This window comes from Mustelus asterias, chromosome 26 (assembly GCF_964213995.1).
Source record: "Mustelus asterias chromosome 26, sMusAst1.hap1.1, whole genome shotgun sequence".
In the NCBI taxonomy this organism is placed as follows: domain Eukaryota; kingdom Metazoa; phylum Chordata; class Chondrichthyes; order Carcharhiniformes; family Triakidae; genus Mustelus; species Mustelus asterias.
This window is the reverse complement of record NC_135826.1, coordinates 39,789,322-39,811,369: the sequence shown is the minus strand read 5'-3', so window position 1 is coordinate 39,811,369 and position 22,048 is coordinate 39,789,322. Positions and strand designations below refer to the sequence as shown.

General features: G+C 45.2%; 1 protein-coding gene across 2 annotated transcripts in view; it reads right to left on the bottom strand.

Moving 5' to 3' along the window:
• The window catches only part of ell (elongation factor RNA polymerase II), a 150,594-nt gene that overhangs the window by 92,150 nt on the left and 36,396 nt on the right, over positions 1–22,048 (bottom strand). For both annotated transcript variants that reach the window (XM_078198524.1, XM_078198525.1), the window contains exon 2: positions 8,181–8,228. In XM_078198524.1, coding sequence (XP_078054650.1) covers positions 8,181–8,228 — 48 coding nt within the window. The remainder of the gene's footprint in view (positions 1–8,180; positions 8,229–22,048) is intronic.

The following is a 22,048-nucleotide window of genomic DNA, read 5'->3' as shown; positions in this document are numbered from 1 at the left end:
TACTGATTCATTAGCCGAGTGGGAATGGTAGGTGGTAATCAGGAGGTTTCCATGCCCATATTTTCCCTGATACCATGAAATATCATGGGGTCCTAAGTCAATGTTGAGGACACTCAGGGCAACTTCCACCCGACTGTATACCAATGTGCTGCCGCCTCTTGTAGGTCTGTCCTGTCAGCGGGATAAGACATATCCCAGGATGGTGACGCCTAAAGCCATTGTCTGTAAGGTATGACACCGCATGTATGACTAATGTCAGGTGGCTGCCTGACTAGTCTGTGAGACAGCTCTCAAAAACGCATCATTTACCTTTTTTTGTTTCAAGATATTCTCTAGTTCCCTCGTCATCCTTGGAGCTCTGGCTTTAGTTCCCCTACCTTTCACCCTTGTTGGAATGTATCTAGCCTGTACCTGAAGCATCTCTTCCTGAAAGATCATTGTTCCGTTACATTTTTTCCTGTCTGTCTTTGGTTCCTTTTCACAAGTTGGCAAGATCCTTCCTCATCCCATTGGAATTAGCCCTCTTCAAATTTAGATCTTCTACTTTAGATTGTTTCTTGCTCTTCTGCATTACTAGTCTAAAGCTAATGACATGATCGCATTTTTCCACATTGCCATCTGACCTTAGAAAGATTGGGTAAAGGAGACTAAATTAAATCTTAGCTTCTGAAGTCAGTCTGTAAATTACTGAAATTGGAATTACATGGTGATGTTATGATGCGTAATCCACACAACCACACACACAATTCAAGTGGTTTGCAAACAAGAAATTGGATGGTAATGTAAAAACTGAATTGTTTTCTCTAACTCCTCTCCAAAATAGAGCAGTGCTACTCAGGGAAGGCCAAAGATTACGTCAGGCCTCAGGTCAGTGAAAACATCAAATGCATCAGCCAGTGGACTTTTCACAGACTTCCTGATACAAATTATTGTGTTACTGTTCTTTTTTCTCTTTTAACACCTTAACAACTGCAGCAAAAGGACCCACTAAACAGGAAAATAGATATAGACAGAGAACAACATTGCTCAGGAATACAGCACATGTCAAAACAGAATGTTGATCTACTTGCACTCAAAGCTTTGATGGCACACAAAAGCTAAATTCCAGAGTAGAGATGAGAGTTGTTGCCTTTGACATTAAGAGAGCTTTTAAATGAATAAAGAGCCAGAGCAAATCTGGGATCAACGAAGGTCAAAAGGAAAATGCTCCAATGGGGTGGTGCCATATCCAACACAAGAAAGATGGCTGCGGTTAAGAGGCCAACTCCTCAAGGAAGCATCCTTCGCCCAACCATCTTCACCTGTTTTACCTTCCCTCCAACTTAAGGTCAGGAGTTTGCTGATGGTCCTACAGTATTCAGTTGCATTCACAAATGCTTTGAAAATGAAGCAGTTTATGCCATCCTCCCAACAGGAACTGGATAACATTCAAGTTTACAGACAATCCAGCAAGTGGCAGGTTCCATTTATGCCATGGAAATGCCAGGTAATGCCAAAGTCGTATAAGAGAAAGCCACATACAACTGAGCTGGTACCTTGCTCTAAGTAGTTTACCTTCTGATCCCACAAGTCTTGCCATTATCTACAAAGTTCATTTCAGGAGGTTGATAAAACGCTTGCACTTACCTGGATTGCAGGCAGAAAAACACTCAAGAAGCTCAACATCATCACCACAAAACTGTGTGCTTAATGGACCCCCCACTACTAAACTGAATATCCACTCCCTCCACCAGCCTTGCATTGCAGCTGCAATATGTATGATGCACTGCAAAAACTCAAAGTTACATCAACAACTCTTTCTTCCCTTGCAATTTGCACAACTGAGAAGACCATAAGCGGATACAGAAGGCTAAGAGCCTTCTCAGATGTAGGAACACCAAATCACACACCATCCTAACTTGGACATGTCTCACTGTCCCGTCATCACAAATGGATCTATATCCTGGAAATCCCAACCTAACACCATTATGGGAGCACCATCACCATACTGCAGAGGATCGAAGCATAGGCACACTACTATCTTGTCACAGCATCTTTATTTATTTTGGGCCTCACTCTACCACCATGCATCAGAGATCTCTTGAATGAAGAGTGCATTATTTTGCTTTAGGAGGCAGGACTCGCACATTAGAATCCAAAGATTGAAAGAATGTTGCATCAGTTAAAACCAAGCTTTGGATAAGTCAGTAAACCAAGGACTTTGGTTTACCTCACCTCGGGGAGGTGACGGCCCAGTAGTATTATCGCTAGATCGTTAATCCAGAAACTCAGCTAAGGTTATGGGGACCCAGGTTCGAATTCCGCCATGGCAGTTAGTGGAATTTGAATTCAATTTTTAAAAATCTGGAATTATGAATCTACGAATGACCATGAAACTATTATCGGAAAACCCCATCTGGTTCACTAATGTCCTTTAGGGAAGGAAATCTACCGTCCTTACCTGGTCTGGCCTCCCACCCATTGACACTCTCTACACTTCCCGCTGCCTCGGAGAAGCAGCCAGCATAATTAAGGACTCCACACACCCCGGATATTATCTCTTCTACCTTATTGCGTCGGGAAAAAGATACAAAAGTCTGAGGACACGTACCAACCAACTCAAGGACAGCTTCCTCCCTGCTGCCATCAAACTTTTGAATGGACCTACCTCGCATTAAGTTGATTTTCTCTACACCCTAGCTATGATAGGCAAAGGGATCTGGGTGTACAGGTACACAGGTCACTGAAAGTGGCAATGCAGGTGGAGAAGGTAGTCAAGATGGCATATGGCATACTTGCCTTCGTCAGTCGGGGCACTGAGTTTAAAAATTGGTAAGTTAAGTTGCAGCTTTATAAAACCTTAGTTAGGCCGCACTTGGAATATAGTGTTCAATTCTGGTCGCCACACTACCAGAGGATGTGGAGGCTTTGGAGAGGGTACAGAAAAGACTTACCAGGATGTTGCCTGGTATGGGGGGCATTAACTATGAGGAGAGGTTGGAGAAACTTGGTTTGTTCTCACTGGAACGACGGAGGTTGAGAGGAGACCTGATAGAAGTCTACAAGATTATGAGGGGTTTAGACAGAGTGGATAGTCAGAAGCTTTTTCCCAGGGTGGAAGAGTCAATTACTAGGGGGCACAGGTTTAAGGTGCGAGGGACAAGGTTTAAAAGAAATGTACGAGGCAGGTGTTTTTACACAAGAGGGTAGTGGGTGCCTGGAACTCGCTGCCGGGGGAGGTAGCGAAGCAGATACGATAGCGACTTTTAAGGGGCATCTTGACAAATGCATGAATAGGATGGGACTGGAGCGATACAGTTCCTGGAAGGGTAGGGGGTTTTAGTTCAGTTGGGTAGCATGGTCGGTGCAGGCTTGGAGGGCCAAAGGGCCTGTTCCTGTGCTGTAACTTTCTTTGTTCTTTTGTTCAAAAATTCAAATGTGACTCCAGATTCACAGCAATGTGGTCGACTCTCAACTGCTTTTGGGCAACTAGGGGTGGATAATAAACGCTGGCCATCCAGCGACGACCATGTCCCACGAGTGAATAAAAAACAAACCATTGTTCTAACAGTTTAGTAAGACATGGAAGGCATCATGGTAGTTTACAGAGAGAAGCAAGTTATTCTTCCAGAGTCCTGCCAACATTCTTCCCTTGAACATCATCAAAACCAACTGCTCACTCATTGCATTGTTATTTCTGGTATCTCGCTGCATGCAACATGATTGTGGTATTCGCCTATGTACTAGCTCATTACACTTCATAATAATTAATTGTATGAAGCACTCAGGACATTTCTAAGGGATGCAATACAATGCTGTATAGAAGTATCATTCTTTAATCAGCCTGTTTCTAATGTTAATTTTCCAATGGAAGTAGCTGTGGGAAATTGGGAGCTAAAAGACAGATCAGTTTGGATATATTGCCTTTAGCGCTTTGATTTGCTGGATGAGTTCAGCATTTACGTTGGACCAATGTTCATCTTTCCTGAAGGTACTGACTTCAGGAAGAGTCACCAAAGTAACTATTTGTAAGCCACAATGGTGAGCAATGCAGGAAATTCAGCCTCAAACAATAATGCAGGCAAGGCCTATTCTGACTTCAGACAGCATCCATACATGTGCAATATGTAGCAGGAGTTACTGGATGGTGATCTGGAGCAGGGACCCAGGATGGGTCCACCTAAACAAACCTGAGGGCACTCTGATCTGTGTAGCTAAAAGTTTTAAAGTTAAAGTTTAAAGTTTATATATTAGTGTCACAAATAGGCTTACATTAACAATGCAATGAAGTTACTGTGAAAATCCCCTAGCCGCCACACTCCCAGCGCCTGTTCGTTCGGGTACACTGAGGGAGAATTTAACATGGCCCAATGCACCTGACCGGCATGTCTTTCGGACTATGGGAGGAAACCGGAGCACCCAGAGGAAACCCATGCAGACACGGGGCGAACGTGCAAACTGTACACAGTCACCCAAACCGGAAATCACATCCGGGTCCCTGGCGCTGTGAGGCAGCAATGCTAACCACTGTGCCACCATGCCGTGATATTCAGGGATTGGGGGTGAAAGTGGGCGAAGGGAGTTAGGAGGTGAATGAGCCATGGTCTCGAACCATGGTCAACTAATCTTGCATAAAATGCTCCATTCCATATAGTTATGCAATATGGCTGCCTGTCGATTTAACAATTAACTTGAAAGAAAAAAGACAAGCTGTGAATGACACTGCACAGCGAGTCACATTTGCACTGTCAAGTGTAGAATTTACAAAATCTTTCAGTAGTAAAAAGGGTTAATGCTGCTGACTCATACATCAAAACTGAGAGCTATACCCTTATGAAGACCAGAAAAGGCACTTGTTTCAATCTATGAATAGCATTATGTTCAAGTTTCAGATTTCTATAAAAAAGCCTGATAGGATTTTAATAAAAGAACAGAAACCCTGGCCAGTCCATCTGTTCCAATCAGTGCAGGGCCACTGGCATGTACTTATTACGCACATATCTCCATGGTGCTGTGGCAAATCAATCTGACTCAGAGCCGCTCCATCACCACACAATTGCAATTGATTCCAAATTCACCTTTCCCAATTCTTAGTCACAGTTTTTTGAGTACACATTTTAAATTACCAGAGGCTAGCAAGAGCTAGTAACGGGAAACATTGTCAAGCACATTGTCAAACCTGGCACAGTGATGGAGGAAAAAGGGAGGGGTGGGGAGGTTGTCGGGGAGGAAAAGAGAAGAACCAGATGGTGGATAAGTAACTTGCTGAAAAAAACATGTATAAACACATGCACAAACAGTTGGGAAAGTCACTACATAAGGAGCAAGTCTGACAATTTAAATCAGCATTTCTAATTTGGTAGGTGTAACTGGAGGATGGGGAGGATGAGGTTGGCTGGAAAAAGCAAGAATGGATTTCTTACCAATTTGATCTCACTTGCTGCTGGGGGTGTTTTTACTATGAAAATGTTTTGGAATATCAACTGTCAACCCATAATCGCTTGATGTAAAGTACAATACCACAAGTTCGGCAAATTTTTAAGGAGACATTAGGGACTCTCTCTCTGGGATGATTCCCCCTGGGAAGGGATTTGTTGATGGCTTACAGATGCAGCTTCTGCATACCATCAGGATGAATACATGTTCCAACCATGGTTTGTACTGAGATAGCGGAGCTCAGACAGGCGCCTATGAATTTTCACAGCATCGCTGGGTTAGAATCACAGAATGTTTATGGCACCAAAAGAGGCCACTTGGCCCATCGCACCTGCGCTGGTAGAAAGACAAGCTTCCAAGCTTAATCCCATTTTCCAGCATTTGGTCTGTAATCTTGGAAATTACGGAATTTAAGGTGCATAATAAGACAACTTTTAAATGGGTTTCTACCTCTACTACCCTGTCAGGCAGAGACTTCCAGGCCCCTACAACCCTCAGGAGGGATGGAAAAACTCATCTGTCCTCTCATATGTCCACCAATCACTTTAAATCCATGCTCCCTAATCACTAACCTCTCTGTTAAAGTAATTAGGCCCTTTGCATGCAGTCTCTCTCTCCAGGCCACAAATTTCCCCTCAGCCTCCTCTGTTCCAAGGAGAACAACCCCAGTCTGTCCAATCTTTCCTCATTTTCCAGTCCTGGCAACATCCTTCTAAATCTCCTCTGTACCCTCTCTAATGCAATTACATCCTTTCGGTAATGAGCTGACCAGAACAGCACTCAAGTTGAAGCCTAACTAATGTTTTATATAGTTCCAGCATAACCTTGGCAAATAAATAAAAGGATTGCAAATGCCTTTTTAACCATCTTATTAACCTGTCCTTCTACCTTCAGGGATCTGTGGACATTAACTCCCAAGGTCTCTCACTTCATCTACTCCTTATCCTATTTATTGTATCATTCTTTGCCCTGTCCGACCTCCCCAAAAGCATCACCTCACACTTCTCTGGGTTGAATTCCATTTGCCTATTTTCTGCCCTCCTGAGATCTTCCTGCTGTCTATAGCAAGCCTCTTTGTTATCTATCTACAGGACAGCCAATTTTTGTAGCATTTTCAAACTTCATGATCAACCTGGATACATTTACATCCAAATCAATAATATATACCATAAAAAGCAGGGGACCTAGTCTTGAACCCTGCAGAACCCCAATAGAACCAGCCTTCCAGTCACAGAAACTTCCAGAAACCCTTTGCCTCCTGCCACTGAGCTCATTTTGTATCCAGTTAGGGGAAAGACATAAAAACAATATTCATGGTAAGCCAGTTGATGACCCCTGGTAAAAATGCTTGTTTCATCAACATTCAGATCATCCTTTTTTAAGCAATGTTGGTTGGGGGATAAATATTGGCTCCAGGATATTGGAAAAACTCTACTCCTCTTCAAATAGTGGCACGTGATGTTTTATGTCAACCTCAAAGGGCCTGTGTGGCCCTGGTTTAATGTCTCACCTGAAAAATGGCATCCATTGCACCATTCCCTCCGTACTGCATTATATCCCATAGACTATTAGTATGATGCTTTTTATTAACCCTTTTCTTAATCAATTATTTTACGGGATGTGCATGTCGCTGGCAAGGCCAGATTGCCCCTTTCTAAATGCCCTTGAACTGAGTAGTTTGAAAGGCTATTTCTGAAAGCAGTTAATCATATTGCTGTGCAATCACATGTAGGCCAGACCAGGTAAGGACAGCAGATTTCCTTCCCTAAAGGACATTAGTGAACCAGGTGGATTTTTACAACAACTGATGAAAGCTGCGGTCACCATTACTCAAACTAGCTATCAATTCCATATTAACGAAATTTAAATTTCACCAGCTGTTATGGTGGGATCTGAACCCGTGTTCCTAGAGCTTTAATCTGGGCTTCTAGATCACAAGACTAGTGACATTACTACTCCAACACCACCTACCCAATTGTCAGCTGGAGTCTCTCTGGTGAGTACCTTCTCAGTCAAAGGTAGGAATGTTAGTAATGAGCCACAGCTAGCACCTTCAGACAAACTTGCATTTATTTAGTGCCTTATCACATTACTTAAATATCACCAAACACCTCATCTATAATTAATTTCTTTGAAATGTAGTGGCAATTGGGTCAAACACAGGTATTTGGCAAACAGGAAGTTCCCTCAAACAGCACTGCAATGAGCAACATTGGCCGGACAATAGGAGAATTTTATTTTGCTCTTCAAATTATGGCAAGGAATCTGCAGCAGTCACCTGAACCAACAGAATACAGAAGCTGCAACAATGCAGTAACCCCTCAGTATTTCATCATAAGCAAGCACGCTGTACTAAGTTGATCCATAAAGTCAACTTTATGGATCAGGGTCATGTTCTCTGTTAACTGATTTCAGACAGGGTGGCATAGGGTGCTGAGCAGCAAACTGACCCTCACTCAGGAAATGTAAACCTGCCAAAAGCTTCTGCTCCTAACTAGTAAGCAGCAACTCCTGCCAGAAGATTCCAGCACAAAAATAATTCAAAATGCTAATGCCATATTAGCCTTTATCCCAAAGCAGCTGTAATACAAAGTGGGGGAAGTGATGCTTCAGTTGTATGGAGCGATGGGGTATCTTCAATTCTGGGCACTGCACCTCAGGAAGGATATACTGGCCTCGTGGGTACTGCAACAAAGAACCGTGCAAAAAGAAATTGCTCCAAAGATCCAAACAAAAATACAAATTGCAAGATTCCAAAGACTTACCCCTTGGTTTCCTTCAAAGCGAATCCCAGGCTGGCAGGACAGTTTGCTCTAAAAGAGAATGGAAGCAGAGTTAAACATTTCCATACGAAATATACAATAACTTACAACACATGATGGGAGGCATCAACTTCTAAACAGGGCACTAACATAGTGTATGGCAGCACTAAGTACCTACCATACCAGAAGACCTCTGTTTAATTCCTAGCCTATACTAAGCTAGGAAGCAATTGAGATGCTATAGTTGTTCTTAGTGAAGCTGCACCATTGTGACAGATGGATCAGCGGGGGCTCCCATTCCTGATCACTAACCATCATGCATCTGTGCACACAAAGCGAAAACAGAATCAGCCAGCCGATAATACTGGCACACAGATTATCGGGTTGGACAGTATATATAGAATCCTACAGCACAGAAAGAGACCATTCAAACAATTGGCTCAGGCATATAGGGCCAAAAGAGCTAACCAAATAGTCCCATTCCCCTGCTCATTACACATACACTGCTAGTTTTCTTTCTTTTTCAAGTATTTATCCAATTCTCTTTTGAAAGTTCCTATCGAATATGCTTCTACCACCCTTTCAGGTAGCACCTTCCAGTTCACAACTCACTGTGTAAAAATATTTCCCATCTCCCCTGGTTCTTTTAATAACTACCTTAAATCTGGCACCTCTGGTTACCCGCCTTCCAGCCACTGGAAATGGTTTCTCCAGATCAATTCTTTCAAAGCTACTGGAAGGTTCCTCACCTGATCACTCCTGACTGGGAACTGATCCATGCCTCTTTTATGAGATGGAACAGGATAGAGGGAATGTTTTCAATAAAAACTAACTGTGGAAGCATGGAAAGATTGCCCTGAGGGAAAATGCCTCATGGGTAGGAGTGAACATATGAATTAGGAGTAGTCCACTAGGCCCTTAGGGCCTGCTCCAATGGGCCAACAATGCTGTGCAAGTTGCCATTCCAACACTGTTTGAATGCAGCTGCATTCTCCAAAACACCTAAATGGAAGTTGCTGCAACTTAGCTCTCCATGGTCAATAACAAATGTCACCCTCATATACTCACTCTTATTTGGGGAATAATGACCTGGAACCAGTCAGGGTGTGTAACAAGATGCGTAGCAATTCATTGTAGCATAATTGAAGAGGAATATCACTCACCAAAGGTTTATTACATGCCTCTTGCACCTCGCAGTAGACTCAAATCCTACTACCAGCAGTTTCAACTGAAAACTAGCCACTACAAATGACTGTAACGGCAATGAGATTAACTTGGCAAATTTGAAGCTCCCCAGATAGCTTAGTTATTGAGCTATGAACCACTAATGGTTCCAGTTCAAACATTGCTCTGTTCCAGCTAGATTGGTGTACAGATTCCACAATTGGCATCAATGCCTTGGATTAGCCGGGATGGGAGTTTGATGCAATGTTTAAAATAGGAACATTACACTGAATTTTACAGCACAGAAACAAGCCATTCTATTCAACAGGTCGATGCTCCCGAAGGGCGTCCTTCCCATTCTTTCTTCCTCACGTGTCTTTATAGCTTTCCCAATGGGCCAATGCTGAATTTGCGATTGGATTTAAATCCCTAGTTTTAGTCTCCCCCAACAATCAGAGCCAGGGTCAGGGGCTGGGGTTAGGAATATGCATGCATGATTTCATACCTGGAAGTAATAGTCAGAAGGTTGTACTCTGCAATTTCAAATTAATTACAGCAATAAATTGAGATTTCTGGGATTAAAGTCTCCAAGTTATGCAGCAAGTGTGATGTACACCCACATGACATGGTCTGAGGTCCACTATATAAAGGGCCAATGCAGAAATGGAAATTTGGAGGAGCCAGAAAATGCATAGGATGCATTTACAAAGAACAATGTCAACTTCCAGATTTACCGATGGTGGGTACAGTGAGGACCTTTCCTTAGCAATGGCAGGAAGAAACCTGCAGCTGTTACAAGCAGGGCTGGTTAGAGGAGGCTGAGGAAGAGCGTTGTACCCAGCCATAGATGTGGTGCTGGGAACTTCTTAATTCTCAACAAAGTCAAGAAAGTGGTACATTTGCAAAATTACCTTTTTCACTATTAGCACTCTCTTAGATAGTACCATTAATACTCCCTTTAGTCTCATGTCCATTATATATTTGTCAAAATCACCCTGGGATCAACCTAGCCCTGTTCTTCGATTCTGCCCCTCTTCCTCCCTTTCCAACTCTATAATTCTGTACATTTCTACCTTTCTTCAAATTGTGTAGAAGGGTCATTTAGACCTGAAACGTTAACTCAGTTTCTCGCCATAGATGCTGCCAGGCCCCCTTTGCGGCGACTCAGATACTGGAACAGTCAATGTCCAAATGCAACAATAACTGGACAATATCCAGGCTTGGGCTGGCAAGTAGCAAGTAACATTCATGCCACACAAGTGCTAGGCAATGGCCTTCATCAACCAGAGAGGTTCAAGCCAACACCCCATGTCAATGGCATTACCGTAGCTGAATTCTCCACTAATAACATTGGGGTTATCATTGACCAGCAATTGAACTAAACTAGCCACATAAATACTGTGGATACAAGAGCAGGTCAGAGGCTGGGAATCCTGCAGTGAGTAATTCACCTCCTGATTACCTGAAATCTGTTCACTATCAATCTATCAGGCACAAGTCAGGAGTGTGGTGGAATACTCGCTACTTGCTTGGATGAGTGCAGCTCCAACAACTCTCAAGAAGCTTGACACCACCCAGGACAAAGCAGCCCGTTTGATTGACACCCCATGCACAAACATTCACACTCTCCACCACCGACAAACGGTGGCAATCGCGTGCATGACCTACAAGATGCATTGCAGGAACTCACCACCTTCCAAACCCATGATCTGTACCATCAAGAAGGACAAGGACAGTAGACGCATGGGAAGACCACCAAGTTCCCCTCCAAGTCATTTACCATCCTGATGTGGAAATATATCACCATTCCTTCGCTCGGTCAAAATTCAAGTGAGAGACAGTTACATATAGTGGAAGATGGAAATATGGGCAGGATGTTACTACTGATTGGTTAGACTATTGCATTTGTATTAAATCAGTATATTTAACATTCTTGTTGCTGATTGGTCAGTACACGTTAACATTCTTGCTGCTGACTGTGTGGAATGGATAGTGTGTTTCTTGAGGAAGGGTAGCCAGATGTCACTGATGAGAAAGGTCACTATCTTGCGTGGGTGATACATTGTTGGTAGATCGTCATAACTCTATGACTAGTCTTGTATGCCAATATGAGAGAGGTGAGGTAAGATTAGAGCTTAGTTAAGTTGAACAGGTTTGACAGTAGTTGACTTGTCTCATTCACAGTTTGAAGTAGGTTCGATGTTGCTTGGGTTTAGCATATACGCTGCTGGCTGTTTCCACAATGTAGGCAAGTCCACAATTGCATGGTATGCTGCAAATTCCTGGTCTATCGTAAGATGGCATTTTAGATGACGTGTGTCAAACTTTTATATCCACTGACTTGAGTATAAGTTGTATTCTGTGAGATGGAACTGATGTACAGGAGGTTGACACTTGTCTGAGTAGATGTAGTCATAGAGAAAGTAACTGGTGGGCATGTGTTGATCTTCTGTGAAAATAATTCATTGAGTTGAAAAGCAAACTTAATATGGCGATGCTTTTGTAGGCTTTTTTTGTCACTGGAGTAGGCTCTTCTAATGAGGGTGTAGGAAACCAATTAGAAGGATGACAGAAAGATTGGTAGTTCAGGTACTTGTCAGTATGAGTGGGCTTACAATAGGCTTCATATAATGGTGTGCCACTATCAGGCTAATCGAGAAATGGTATGTAAAGTTTTGTTCCATCTCCATGGCTAAATTAATATTCAAATGTTGATTGTTAAGGTGCGGTAAGAAACTATGAAGTTCTCTCATATCATGTTGCCAAATGACAAAAGTGTCATTGACACAGCAAAGCCAGAGTGTAGCTTTAAGACTAGCTGATCAAAGTGCTGCAAGTTTGAACTCTTCCATAAAGATACTAGCAATGATTGGTGACAATGGAAATCCCATAATAGCACCATTTATTTGTTTGAAATAGTAACTGCGCCTTGATAAGAGTTAAGACACATCAGTAGAAGATTGTAAATGTGATCCAATGACATTGCAGTTCTGTCGAATAAGGAGAAGTCTTCTTCCGAACATCGTTAACGAAGGGACATGTTGAAGCTTTTCATCTTGCACTCATCAGTGCACTTCATAAAAATACCAATATAAGTGGAAAACAATCTTAAATTGGTTATCAGCACAATTTTTTTTAGCACACTGAAGATTATTTAGTAAATGTTGTCGAATCATGGAATTACAGCTAATGTTGGACATTGTTTTGAGTTTTGCAAGCACAGGCTGGTTGGGTATTGGGTAACTTGCTTTTGCAACCAGCAGCTAGGATATTCTGTTTGATACAATCCGCCAGTCTTTGGGATGTATAGTTGGGCTTGCAATGCGGTTCATTTGCATGTCCTGTAAGTTAAATATATTAATACACACGGCCCTGTTCTTTGCAAACAGAAAGAACATGTACACTCATTCCACCTGTTTCAGCTAAACAAAGTAAGTGACAGCCATTCAATGGCTCATGACTCAGAGCAATGCCTTGGCCAATCAGGGTCAAGCTACATGGTTTAAATTTCAAACAATGCTTGGCAATTAATTGTCAGCCACCAACAACTGGTGCATTCTCCAAGGCCACGACCTTTATCCACTTGCCAACAAATCAGCACTCTTTTCTTATGTAACATATATTGCTTTTCCATTATATTGGTATTCTTACGAACTGTCCTGATAAGTGCAAGGCAAAAAGCTTTGACATTTTTTTTGCAGCAATGCTCAAGTTCTGTACTACCAAATGACTCCTTGTAGCTTATTGTTTGGCTAAATGATGTTGAACCAATTTGTTAAACTTTGTGATTTGTTTGTGCAGACTGTGTGGAATGCTTTCTTGAAAAAAAATTGCATTTTATTCCTTAAACCTATTGAGTTGCAATTTCCTTGGCAAATCTTCGATGTGAGAAATGTTTGCATTAAGGGTCTGAATTTGGCATTTGATACAACTTGAGTATCATACTTGCTTGTTGAAAAATAAGCTTTGCACGGAGAGATCTGATCGGTGCTCACTTAAAGTGCTAGGCCCTGAAGATTTACATTCGTCACTACATTCCTCAAAGAAATTATGGCTGTTGGTGAATTTTGTTTTGGTTTGTTCCAGTTTCTGAATTTTTTGGTGACTGTGCTCCCTGCAGAGCTCAGTTAAATGCAAAGTTGTTTGAAAGTCTAACATTCAAAACTTTAAAAATATTCTGCTTATTTACCAAACTGAATAATCTCACACTTCCCTACATCTCACTGAAGCACTCTGTCTCTCTTTGCAGCTGTGTCCACGTTACAGTTTCTATTCCCACTTAGCTTTGTATTATATATAATCTTGGATACAACTCACGGTTTCGTCTACATCATTATTACAAGCTGTAATGAGGTTCCTGTACCAATCCTTGTGGTACTCCACTAGTTACAGCCTGCCAGTCTAATGATGCCCCAATCTGTTCATTAACCAACCTTCCTTGCATGTTATGAGCCCCACCCACCCACTCCACCTCCAAGAACCCTATCTTTTGTATTTTATCTATGGCCATTTTATGAAATGCCTATTTGAAACCCTAGTATACTACATCCACTGGTTACCCTTTATCTACCCTAAGGGATGATATAACAAAGGGTAACAAGGAGAATTTATTTTCTGCAGTCAGTCATGATGACCTGAAATAGACTGTTTGAAAGGGAGGTAAAGCAGATTCAATAGTAACTTTCTCAAGGAAACTGAATATATATAGTGAAAGGGGAACATTTTATAGGGCAAGTGGGAAAAAGAGAGTGGGACTAACTAGATAGCTCTGTCAAAAAACCAGCAAGAGTATGTAGGTGTGGCTGAATGGCCTCCTTCTGTGCTGTATCATTCTATAATTCACTAATCAGTTTGGGATTCCCCACCTGATCACCATCCAGAGGTTCCTGTTGGAAAGTGCATGTGTAGGAATAAAGGGAACAGGAACAGGTTCAGGTGTGATAACACCCCCTACTACAAGTGTACTACAATAAGGAATGGTGTTGGGGCAGGGGGGTTCCCTGCCCAAAGTTTAAGTCACCAATATGACCCTAGTCACTAAGAGGAGTGTAAACTCTTCATCTAATACAATTGGGATTAGAAATAAAAATATTTGCTTCAACATCATGCCCTCACAAGTTAGACCACTGAGACACCATGTATTCGGTAACTCCTTAAAACTATCTGTTTCAACAGTAATTTATACCCTAGCTATTTTTGTAAAAATCGAAACCCTAACAGAAATGTCAGTTATAAACAACCCCCTCTGAAAATGCTCTAAAAATCTATAAATGAAACTGAAATACTCAACTGGGGAAAGCAGCAACAGACAAGTTCTGACCATCTGTGCTGCTGTCTGGTCTAACTGAAGGTATGAAAATACTCGATTAATATTCGGTGATAACATCCAAAAAACCAGCAGGTCTCTTATTCCATTCGAACAGCCATTTACTCAAACCAAACAGACACTTGCAGTGTTCATCTGTGTGGTATTTCTTAAACTAATACAGGAACAACCCCCACCCCAACAAAAAAAATAAAGGCTGTGATAAGAAATTCTTCCTGCAATTGTCATTTTGTATTTCGGATGGAAATCGAGCTGTTGGAGCCAGGCTCGCTCAGCAACAACATGGTACGGTATGAGAGACGGAGCAGAGAGTCAGGAAGTTACGACGAGCCCTAGCTTGCATGAACTACATGTTTAAACTGATCCATCGTGTCTGATAACCAAGATTAATTCACAAACTGGAACATACATTAAAGCTTTGGAGTGACTTGTAATACAAGTCAAAAGTGTTGCATATTCAAGAGAGCAGTGGAAAAAAATATACAAATACATTATCATGTACCAATGAGCTTCATATTTTTGTTGCCAATCTCCCTGATTTTATTCTGCCTCAAAGATATTGGCTCCTTGATGGGATATGAATTCCACAATCACAACTCTACTCCTAACCAAGTGAGCATTCGACACACAGCAGCCATGGATTGTGGAGCGCATCATACACCCAATCCCATCCTTGATCAATGATCAAGCATTCATATTTTGCAGCAGGGACCATTGAGAGTTAGTGGGAAACCTCCAGTCAAATTTTCTCCCCATAGTTAAGGAAGATCAACTATGGTGCGTGTGTTAACTTTGTTGAGGTCATCTAATGCAACACAAAACTATTTTTAACATTTAACCTCAAGAAAAAGTCTCAAAGCATTTCACAGAAGCGACATCAGATAAAAACCATCTATTGACAGACAATGATTGGTGATAGACAGCTATGTTCAAATGTGAAATTTATTTGCTCAAGATACTAAACAGTACCTAGTGTCCATGAAACCTGTACAAATCAGAACCTTAGGAGAGGATGACAGGATGAGAAATTTTGCAGGAATAAATCTAAATCAGTAACAGGGGAAACAAGCTTCCATTTTCTTTTATTGTCATGTCTCATCACACTTTCTTATTCAAACTGCAGATATTATATCTCTTTCTATGGTGTAATCAAACCACTTCCTGATTTAATTTGACTTCTTTGCAAACATGATGATGCTGTCCTGCACAAGGAATTTTGGGCCTTCACCTGGATTACTCAGTTTTAATCAAATCGATAGTCAAGGAGTAGAACCATAGAACATTACAGCACAGAAACAGGCCTTTTGGCCCTTCTTGGCTGTGCTGAACCATTTTCTGCCTAGCCCCACTGACCTGCACCTGGACCATATCCCTCCACACCCCTCTCATCCATGTACCTGTCCAAGTTTTTCTTAAATGTTAAGAGTGAGCCCGCATTCACCACTTCATCTGGCAGCTCATTCCACACTGCCACCACTCTCTGTGTGAAGAAGCCCCCCCCTAATATTCCCTTTAAACTTTTCCCCCTTCACCCTTAACCCATGTCCTCCAGTTTTTTTCTCCCCTAGCCTCAGTGGAAAAAGCCTGCTTGCATTCACTCTATTTTTCCCCTTCATAATTTTATACACATCTATCAAATCTCCCACTGAGTAAGAATGTTGTCAACCAGGCAGAGGCTTGGAATAGTCAACCAAAAGAAATGACATTTCTAATAACCTAGACTGCTGATCAAGGCACCAGTAGGATCAATGGAGGCATTCAAAAAGGAATTAACTGAAACGAGTGAATGTGCAGGGTTTCAGGGAGAAGATAGGGCATTAGGTGAACTGCTCATTTAGAGAGCAGTGCAAACTGGATGGGTTGGATAGAATCCTACAGTGCAGAAGGAGGCCATTCAGCCCATCGAATCTGCACCGACCACAACCCCACCGAGGCCCTGTCCCCATAACCCCATGCGTTTACCCAAGCTAGTCCCCCTGACACGAAGGGACAATTTAGCATGGCCAATCCACCTAACCCACACATCTTTGGACTGTGGGAGGAAGCTGGAGCACCCGGAGGAAACCCACGCTAACATGGGGAGAACAGGCAAACTCCACACAGACAGTGACCCAAGCCGGGAATCGAACCCGGGTCCCTGGCGCTGTGATGCAGCAGTGTTAACCACTGCGCCAACTTAGATGGGAATGGCCCTCCTCTGCACTTTAACCATTCTGTAAATTAGCCCCCCTGTTTCACATTTATTAAAATTACGAAAGCTTTTCTTCTAAAACAAGCTGAGTATATAGACAACAATTATACAACAGAGATGTTGTGAGTGGGGGATTCGACTCAACAGCAGCACTGTTTGACAACTCCAGTAAGATATCACATTATTTGCTGCAACAGACTTACAGACCAGTTAGCACTGTACACATTGGGGAATCCTTCAAAGGTATCATTGTCAGTTACAAAATGAATACTGTAGTACAAGGTGTCAGTAGCTGAGCTGCCTGTGAAATACAAGACAGTGAGATGAAGGAGTGGAGCACATTTACGTAGCCATGAAAACCTAACAAGAACTGTAGGAAGAAAGCAAAAACACACAATACAGTACATGAGTCACCTTAAAGAGTCATCACAGGAAGAGATGATGAAAACCAAAGAAAAAACACACTGGAAAAGGAACTGAGAGTCTTATGACGTCTAGAGATATTGAAGAGCTGTGTCAGATTAGGGCTAAGCCACGTAGGCCAGAGTCCCATTTTACGCTGAGTTTGCTATCATCAGTTCCCATGCTATAATTGGCCTCTGTGCTCCAGGCTTAGACAGACGAAAGAGATTTGAGCGAGGGCGAGAGAGGGGGGAGCGAGGGCGAGAGAGGGGGGAGCGAGGGCGAGAGAGGGGGGAGCGAGGGCGAGAGAGGGGGGAGCGAGGGCGAGAGAGGGGGGAGCGAGGGCGAGAGAGGGGGGAGCGAGGGCGAGAGAGGGGGGAGCGAGGGCGAGAGAGGGGGGAGCGAGGGCGAGAGAGGGGGGAGCGAGGGCGAGAGAGGGGGGAGCGAGGGCGAGAGAGGGGGGAGCGAGGGCGAGAGAGGGGGGAGCGAGGGCGAGAGAGGGGGGAGCGAGGGCGAGAGAGGGGGGAGCGAGGGCGAGAGAGGGGGGAGCGAGGGCGAGAGAGGGGGGAGCGAGGGCGAGAGAGGGGGGAGCGAGGGCGAGAGAGGGGGGAGCGAGGGCGAGAGAGGGGGGAGCGAGGGCGAGAGAGGGGGGAGCGAGGGCGAGAGAGGGGGGAGCGAGGGCGAGAGAGGGGGGAGCGAGGGCGAGAGAGGGGGGAGCGAGGGCGAGAGAGGGGGGAGCGAGGGCGAGAGAGGGGGGAGCGAGGGCGAGAGAGGGGGGAGCGAGGGCGAGAGAGGGGGGAGCGAGGGCGAGAGAGGGGGGAGCGAGGGCGAGAGAGGGGGGAGCGAGGGCGAGAGAGGGGGGAGCGAGGGCGAGAGAGGGGGGAGCGAGGGCGAGAGAGGGGGGAGCGAGGGCGAGAGAGGGGGGAGCGAGGGCGAGAGAGGGGGGAGCGAGGGCGAGAGAGGGGGGAGCGAGGGCGAGAGAGGGGGGAGCGAGGGCGAGAGAGGGGGGAGCGAGGGCGAGAGAGGGGGGAGCGAGGGCGAGAGAGGGGGGAGCGAGGGCGAGAGAGGGGGGAGCGAGGGCGAGAGAGGGGGGAGCGAGGGCGAGAGAGGGGGGAGCGAGGGCGAGAGAGGGGGGAGCGAGGGCGAGAGAGGGGGGAGCGAGGGCGAGAGAGGGGGGAGCGAGGGCGAGAGAGGGGGGAGCGAGGGCGAGAGAGGGGGGAGCGAGGGCGAGAGAGGGCGAGAGAGGGGGGAGCGGGAGCGAGAGGGGGGAGCGGGAGCAAGGGCGAGAGGGGGGAGCGGGAGCAAGGGCGAGAGAGGGGGGAGCGGGAGCGAGAGGGGGGAGCGGGAGCAAAGGCGAGAGAGGGGGGAGCGGGAGCAAGGGCGAGAGAGGGGGGAGCGGGAGCGAGAGGGGGGAGAGGGGGGAGCGGGAGCAAGGGCGAGAGAGGGGGGAGCGGGAGCGAGAGGGGGGAGCGGGAGCGAGGGCGAGAGAGGGGGGAGCGGGAGCAAGGGCGAGAGAGGGGGGAGCGGGAGCAAGGGCGAGAGGGGGTGGGGGAGCGAGGGCGAGACCGGGGGGAGCGGGAGCGAGACGGGGGGAGCGGGAGCGAGGGCAGAGGGGGGGGGAGCGGGAGCGAGGGCAGAGGGGGGGGGGAGCGGGAGCGAGGGCAGAGGGGGGGGGGGGAGAGAGCGGGAGCGAGGGCAGAGGGGGGGAGCGGGAGCGAGGGCAGAGGGGGGGGGGGAGCGGGAGCGAGGGCAGAGGGGGGGGAGCAGGAGCGAGGATCAAGTGGGGGAGCGGGAATCTATACTGCTATGGTCAATGTTACCTTGTATTGTTTTCCTGATAGCCAGCTGGTGAAGAAAGAAATAGGAGCCTGTCCTTACTTCAAATGGATTTATTAACAGAGAGAACTAATACATGCAAATACCTCCTGACTTAACTCAATTTTGCACAAGTGTCATTTTATATGTGCTCAAGTCGCAATGCGAATCAATACCCTCCACCTCTAAGTACTTAATCTCAACTGATACCATTCACAACCATATTTTGAAACGGTCTTGCTGAGCTTACTCCAACAATTCCACTTGCTCCACCTCCAAGGACATGGTGAGGAGAATACCATTACTTCCAATTACCCTCCAAGCTAAATACTATCCTAGCTGGGACATAATTAAAAATTCATTTGTGAGAAATGGGGGTCACTGGCTCGGCCAGCATTTATTGCCCCTCCCCAGTCTGCTGCAGTCACTTGAGATCCAGGTGCACCCAGAGTGCTCTTAGGGAGGGAGCTCCAGGATCTAGTGACAGCAAAGGAACAGCAGGCAATATATTTCCAAGTCAGGGTGGTGAGTGAGTGCTGATAGTGTTCCCAGGTATCTGCTACCCTTGTTCTTCTATGTGGTACTGATCGTTAGAATGGAAAGGTCTGCCTGAAGAACCTCGAGTTCCTGCAGTGCATCTTGCAAATGGTAGACACTGCTGCCATTGTTTGTCAGTGGTGGAGGGATTGAATGTTTGTGGAAGGGGTAGCAGTCAAGTAGGTTCTTTAGTCCTGGATGGTGGCGAGCTCCTTGAGTGTTCTTTGAGCTGCACTCATCCAGGCGAGCGGAGAGTATTCCATCACACGCCTGACTTGCGCCTTGTAGATTATGGACAGGTTTTGGGGAGTAGGGGTGAGTTACTTGCTTCAGGATTCCTAGCCCTTAACCTGCTCTTGTAGCCACAGTATTTAGGTGGTTAGTTCAGTTCAGTTTCTGGTCAATGGTAACCACCAGGATGTTGATAGTGGGAGAATCAGCGATTGCCATACCATTGAATGTCAAGGGACGATGGTTAGATCGTCTCTTGATGTTCAATGACTGGCACTTGTACGGCACAAATGTCACTTGCCTCACAGCGCCAGGGACCGAGGTTCAATTCCAGCCTTGGGTCACTGTCTGTGTGGAATTTGCACTTTCTGCCCATGTCTGCATGGGTTTTCTCACACTCCAAAGATGTGCAGGTTAGGTTGATTGGCCATGCTAAATTGACCCTAGTGCCAGGGGGATTAGCAGAGTAAATGTGGGGGGTTACGGGAATAGGACCTGGGTGGGATTGTGATCGGTGCAGACTCGATGGGCCAAATGGCCTCCTTCTGTACTGTAGGGATTCTATGATTCTACTTGTCAGCCCAAAATTGAATATTGTCCAGGACTTATTGCATTTGAACATGGACTGCTTCAGTATCTGACGAGTCACAAATGGTGCTGAACATTATGCAGCCATTAGCAAACATCCCCACTCCCTGACCTTATGATGGAAGGAAGATCATTGATAAAGTAGTTGAAGATGGTTGGGTCTCGGACACTGACCCTGAGGAACTCCTGCAGTGATGTCCTGGAGTTGAGATGATTGACCTCCAACCACCACAACCAGCTTTCCTTTGTGCCGGGTATGACTCCAACCAACTTCTGATCCTCATTGAATCCAGTTTTGCTACGGCTCCTTTATGCCATATTCGGACAAACTCAGACTTGACGTCAAGGCCAGACACACTCACCTCAGTTTAGGAATTCAGCTTGTCCATATTTAAACCAGGTTATAATGAGGTCTAAGACTGAGTAACCCTGGCGGAACTCAAATTGACCGCCCGTGAGCTGGTTATTGCTCAAGTGTCGCTTGATAGCACTATCGACGACCTCCTTCCGTCACTTTACTGATGATCGTGGGAAGATTAATGGGACAGCAATTGGCTGGCTTGGTTTGTCCTGTTTCTTATGTACGTCACCTACCTGGGCAATTTTCCACATTGCCGGGTGGATGCCAGTGCTGTAGCTGTACTGGTACATTTTGGGTAGAGGCGCAGCAAATTCTGGAGTACAAGACTTCCGTATGACTGCCGGAATATTGTCTGGGCCCATAGCCTTTGCAGCATCCAGTGCCTTCAGCTATTTTTTGATATCACATGGAGAGAATCGAATTGTTTGAAGACTGACATTTGTGATGCTGGGGGTCTCTGGAGGAGAATCATCCACTCGGCACTTCTGGCTGAAGGCTTTTGCGACTGCTTCAGTCTTTGGTGTGCTGGGCTCTCCCATCTTTGAGGTTAGGGATATTTGTAGAGCCTCCTCCTCCAGTGAGTTGTTTAATTATGCCCTTCAACACTCTTCATTGAGCCACGGTTGATCCCCTGGCTTGGTGGTAATGGTAGAGTGGGGGATGTGTTGGGCCATGAGGTTACAGATAGTGGTTGAGGACAATTCTGCTGCTGCTGATGGCCCACAGTGCCTCATGGAAGCCCAGTCTTCAGTTGCTAGATCTGTTCAAAATCTATCCCAATTAGCACATTGATAGTGCTACACCACACGATGGAGGGTATCCTTAATGAGAAGACAGGTCTTTGTCTCCACAAGGACTGTGCAGTCCTTGTGGATGAGGTCAAGTATGAACGAGGAGGCCTCATGGCGTAGTGTTAGCACTCCTACCGCTAGACCAGAAGCTCCAGGTTCGAGTCAAACACCAGGACTTGTTGGCCATAGATGGAGCGTTCAATGTGGCTCAACAGGCTGATAATCAGCTCACAAATCCTTCCACCAATTCCCCTACTATCGCCCAAGAGTAAAAAACAGTATGGTCAAGATACACTAACAACATTAGTGAACCAGATGGGTTATGACAATCAACAATGGTTTCATGCTTTTATCTGCCATTCCATCATCAATCTCACCTGTCACGGCTGTAATGATGCAAACTATCTTCCGGAGCGACATTCTGTACCAGAGATTAATTTTAAAAGCTGTCCAATGAAATGTCTG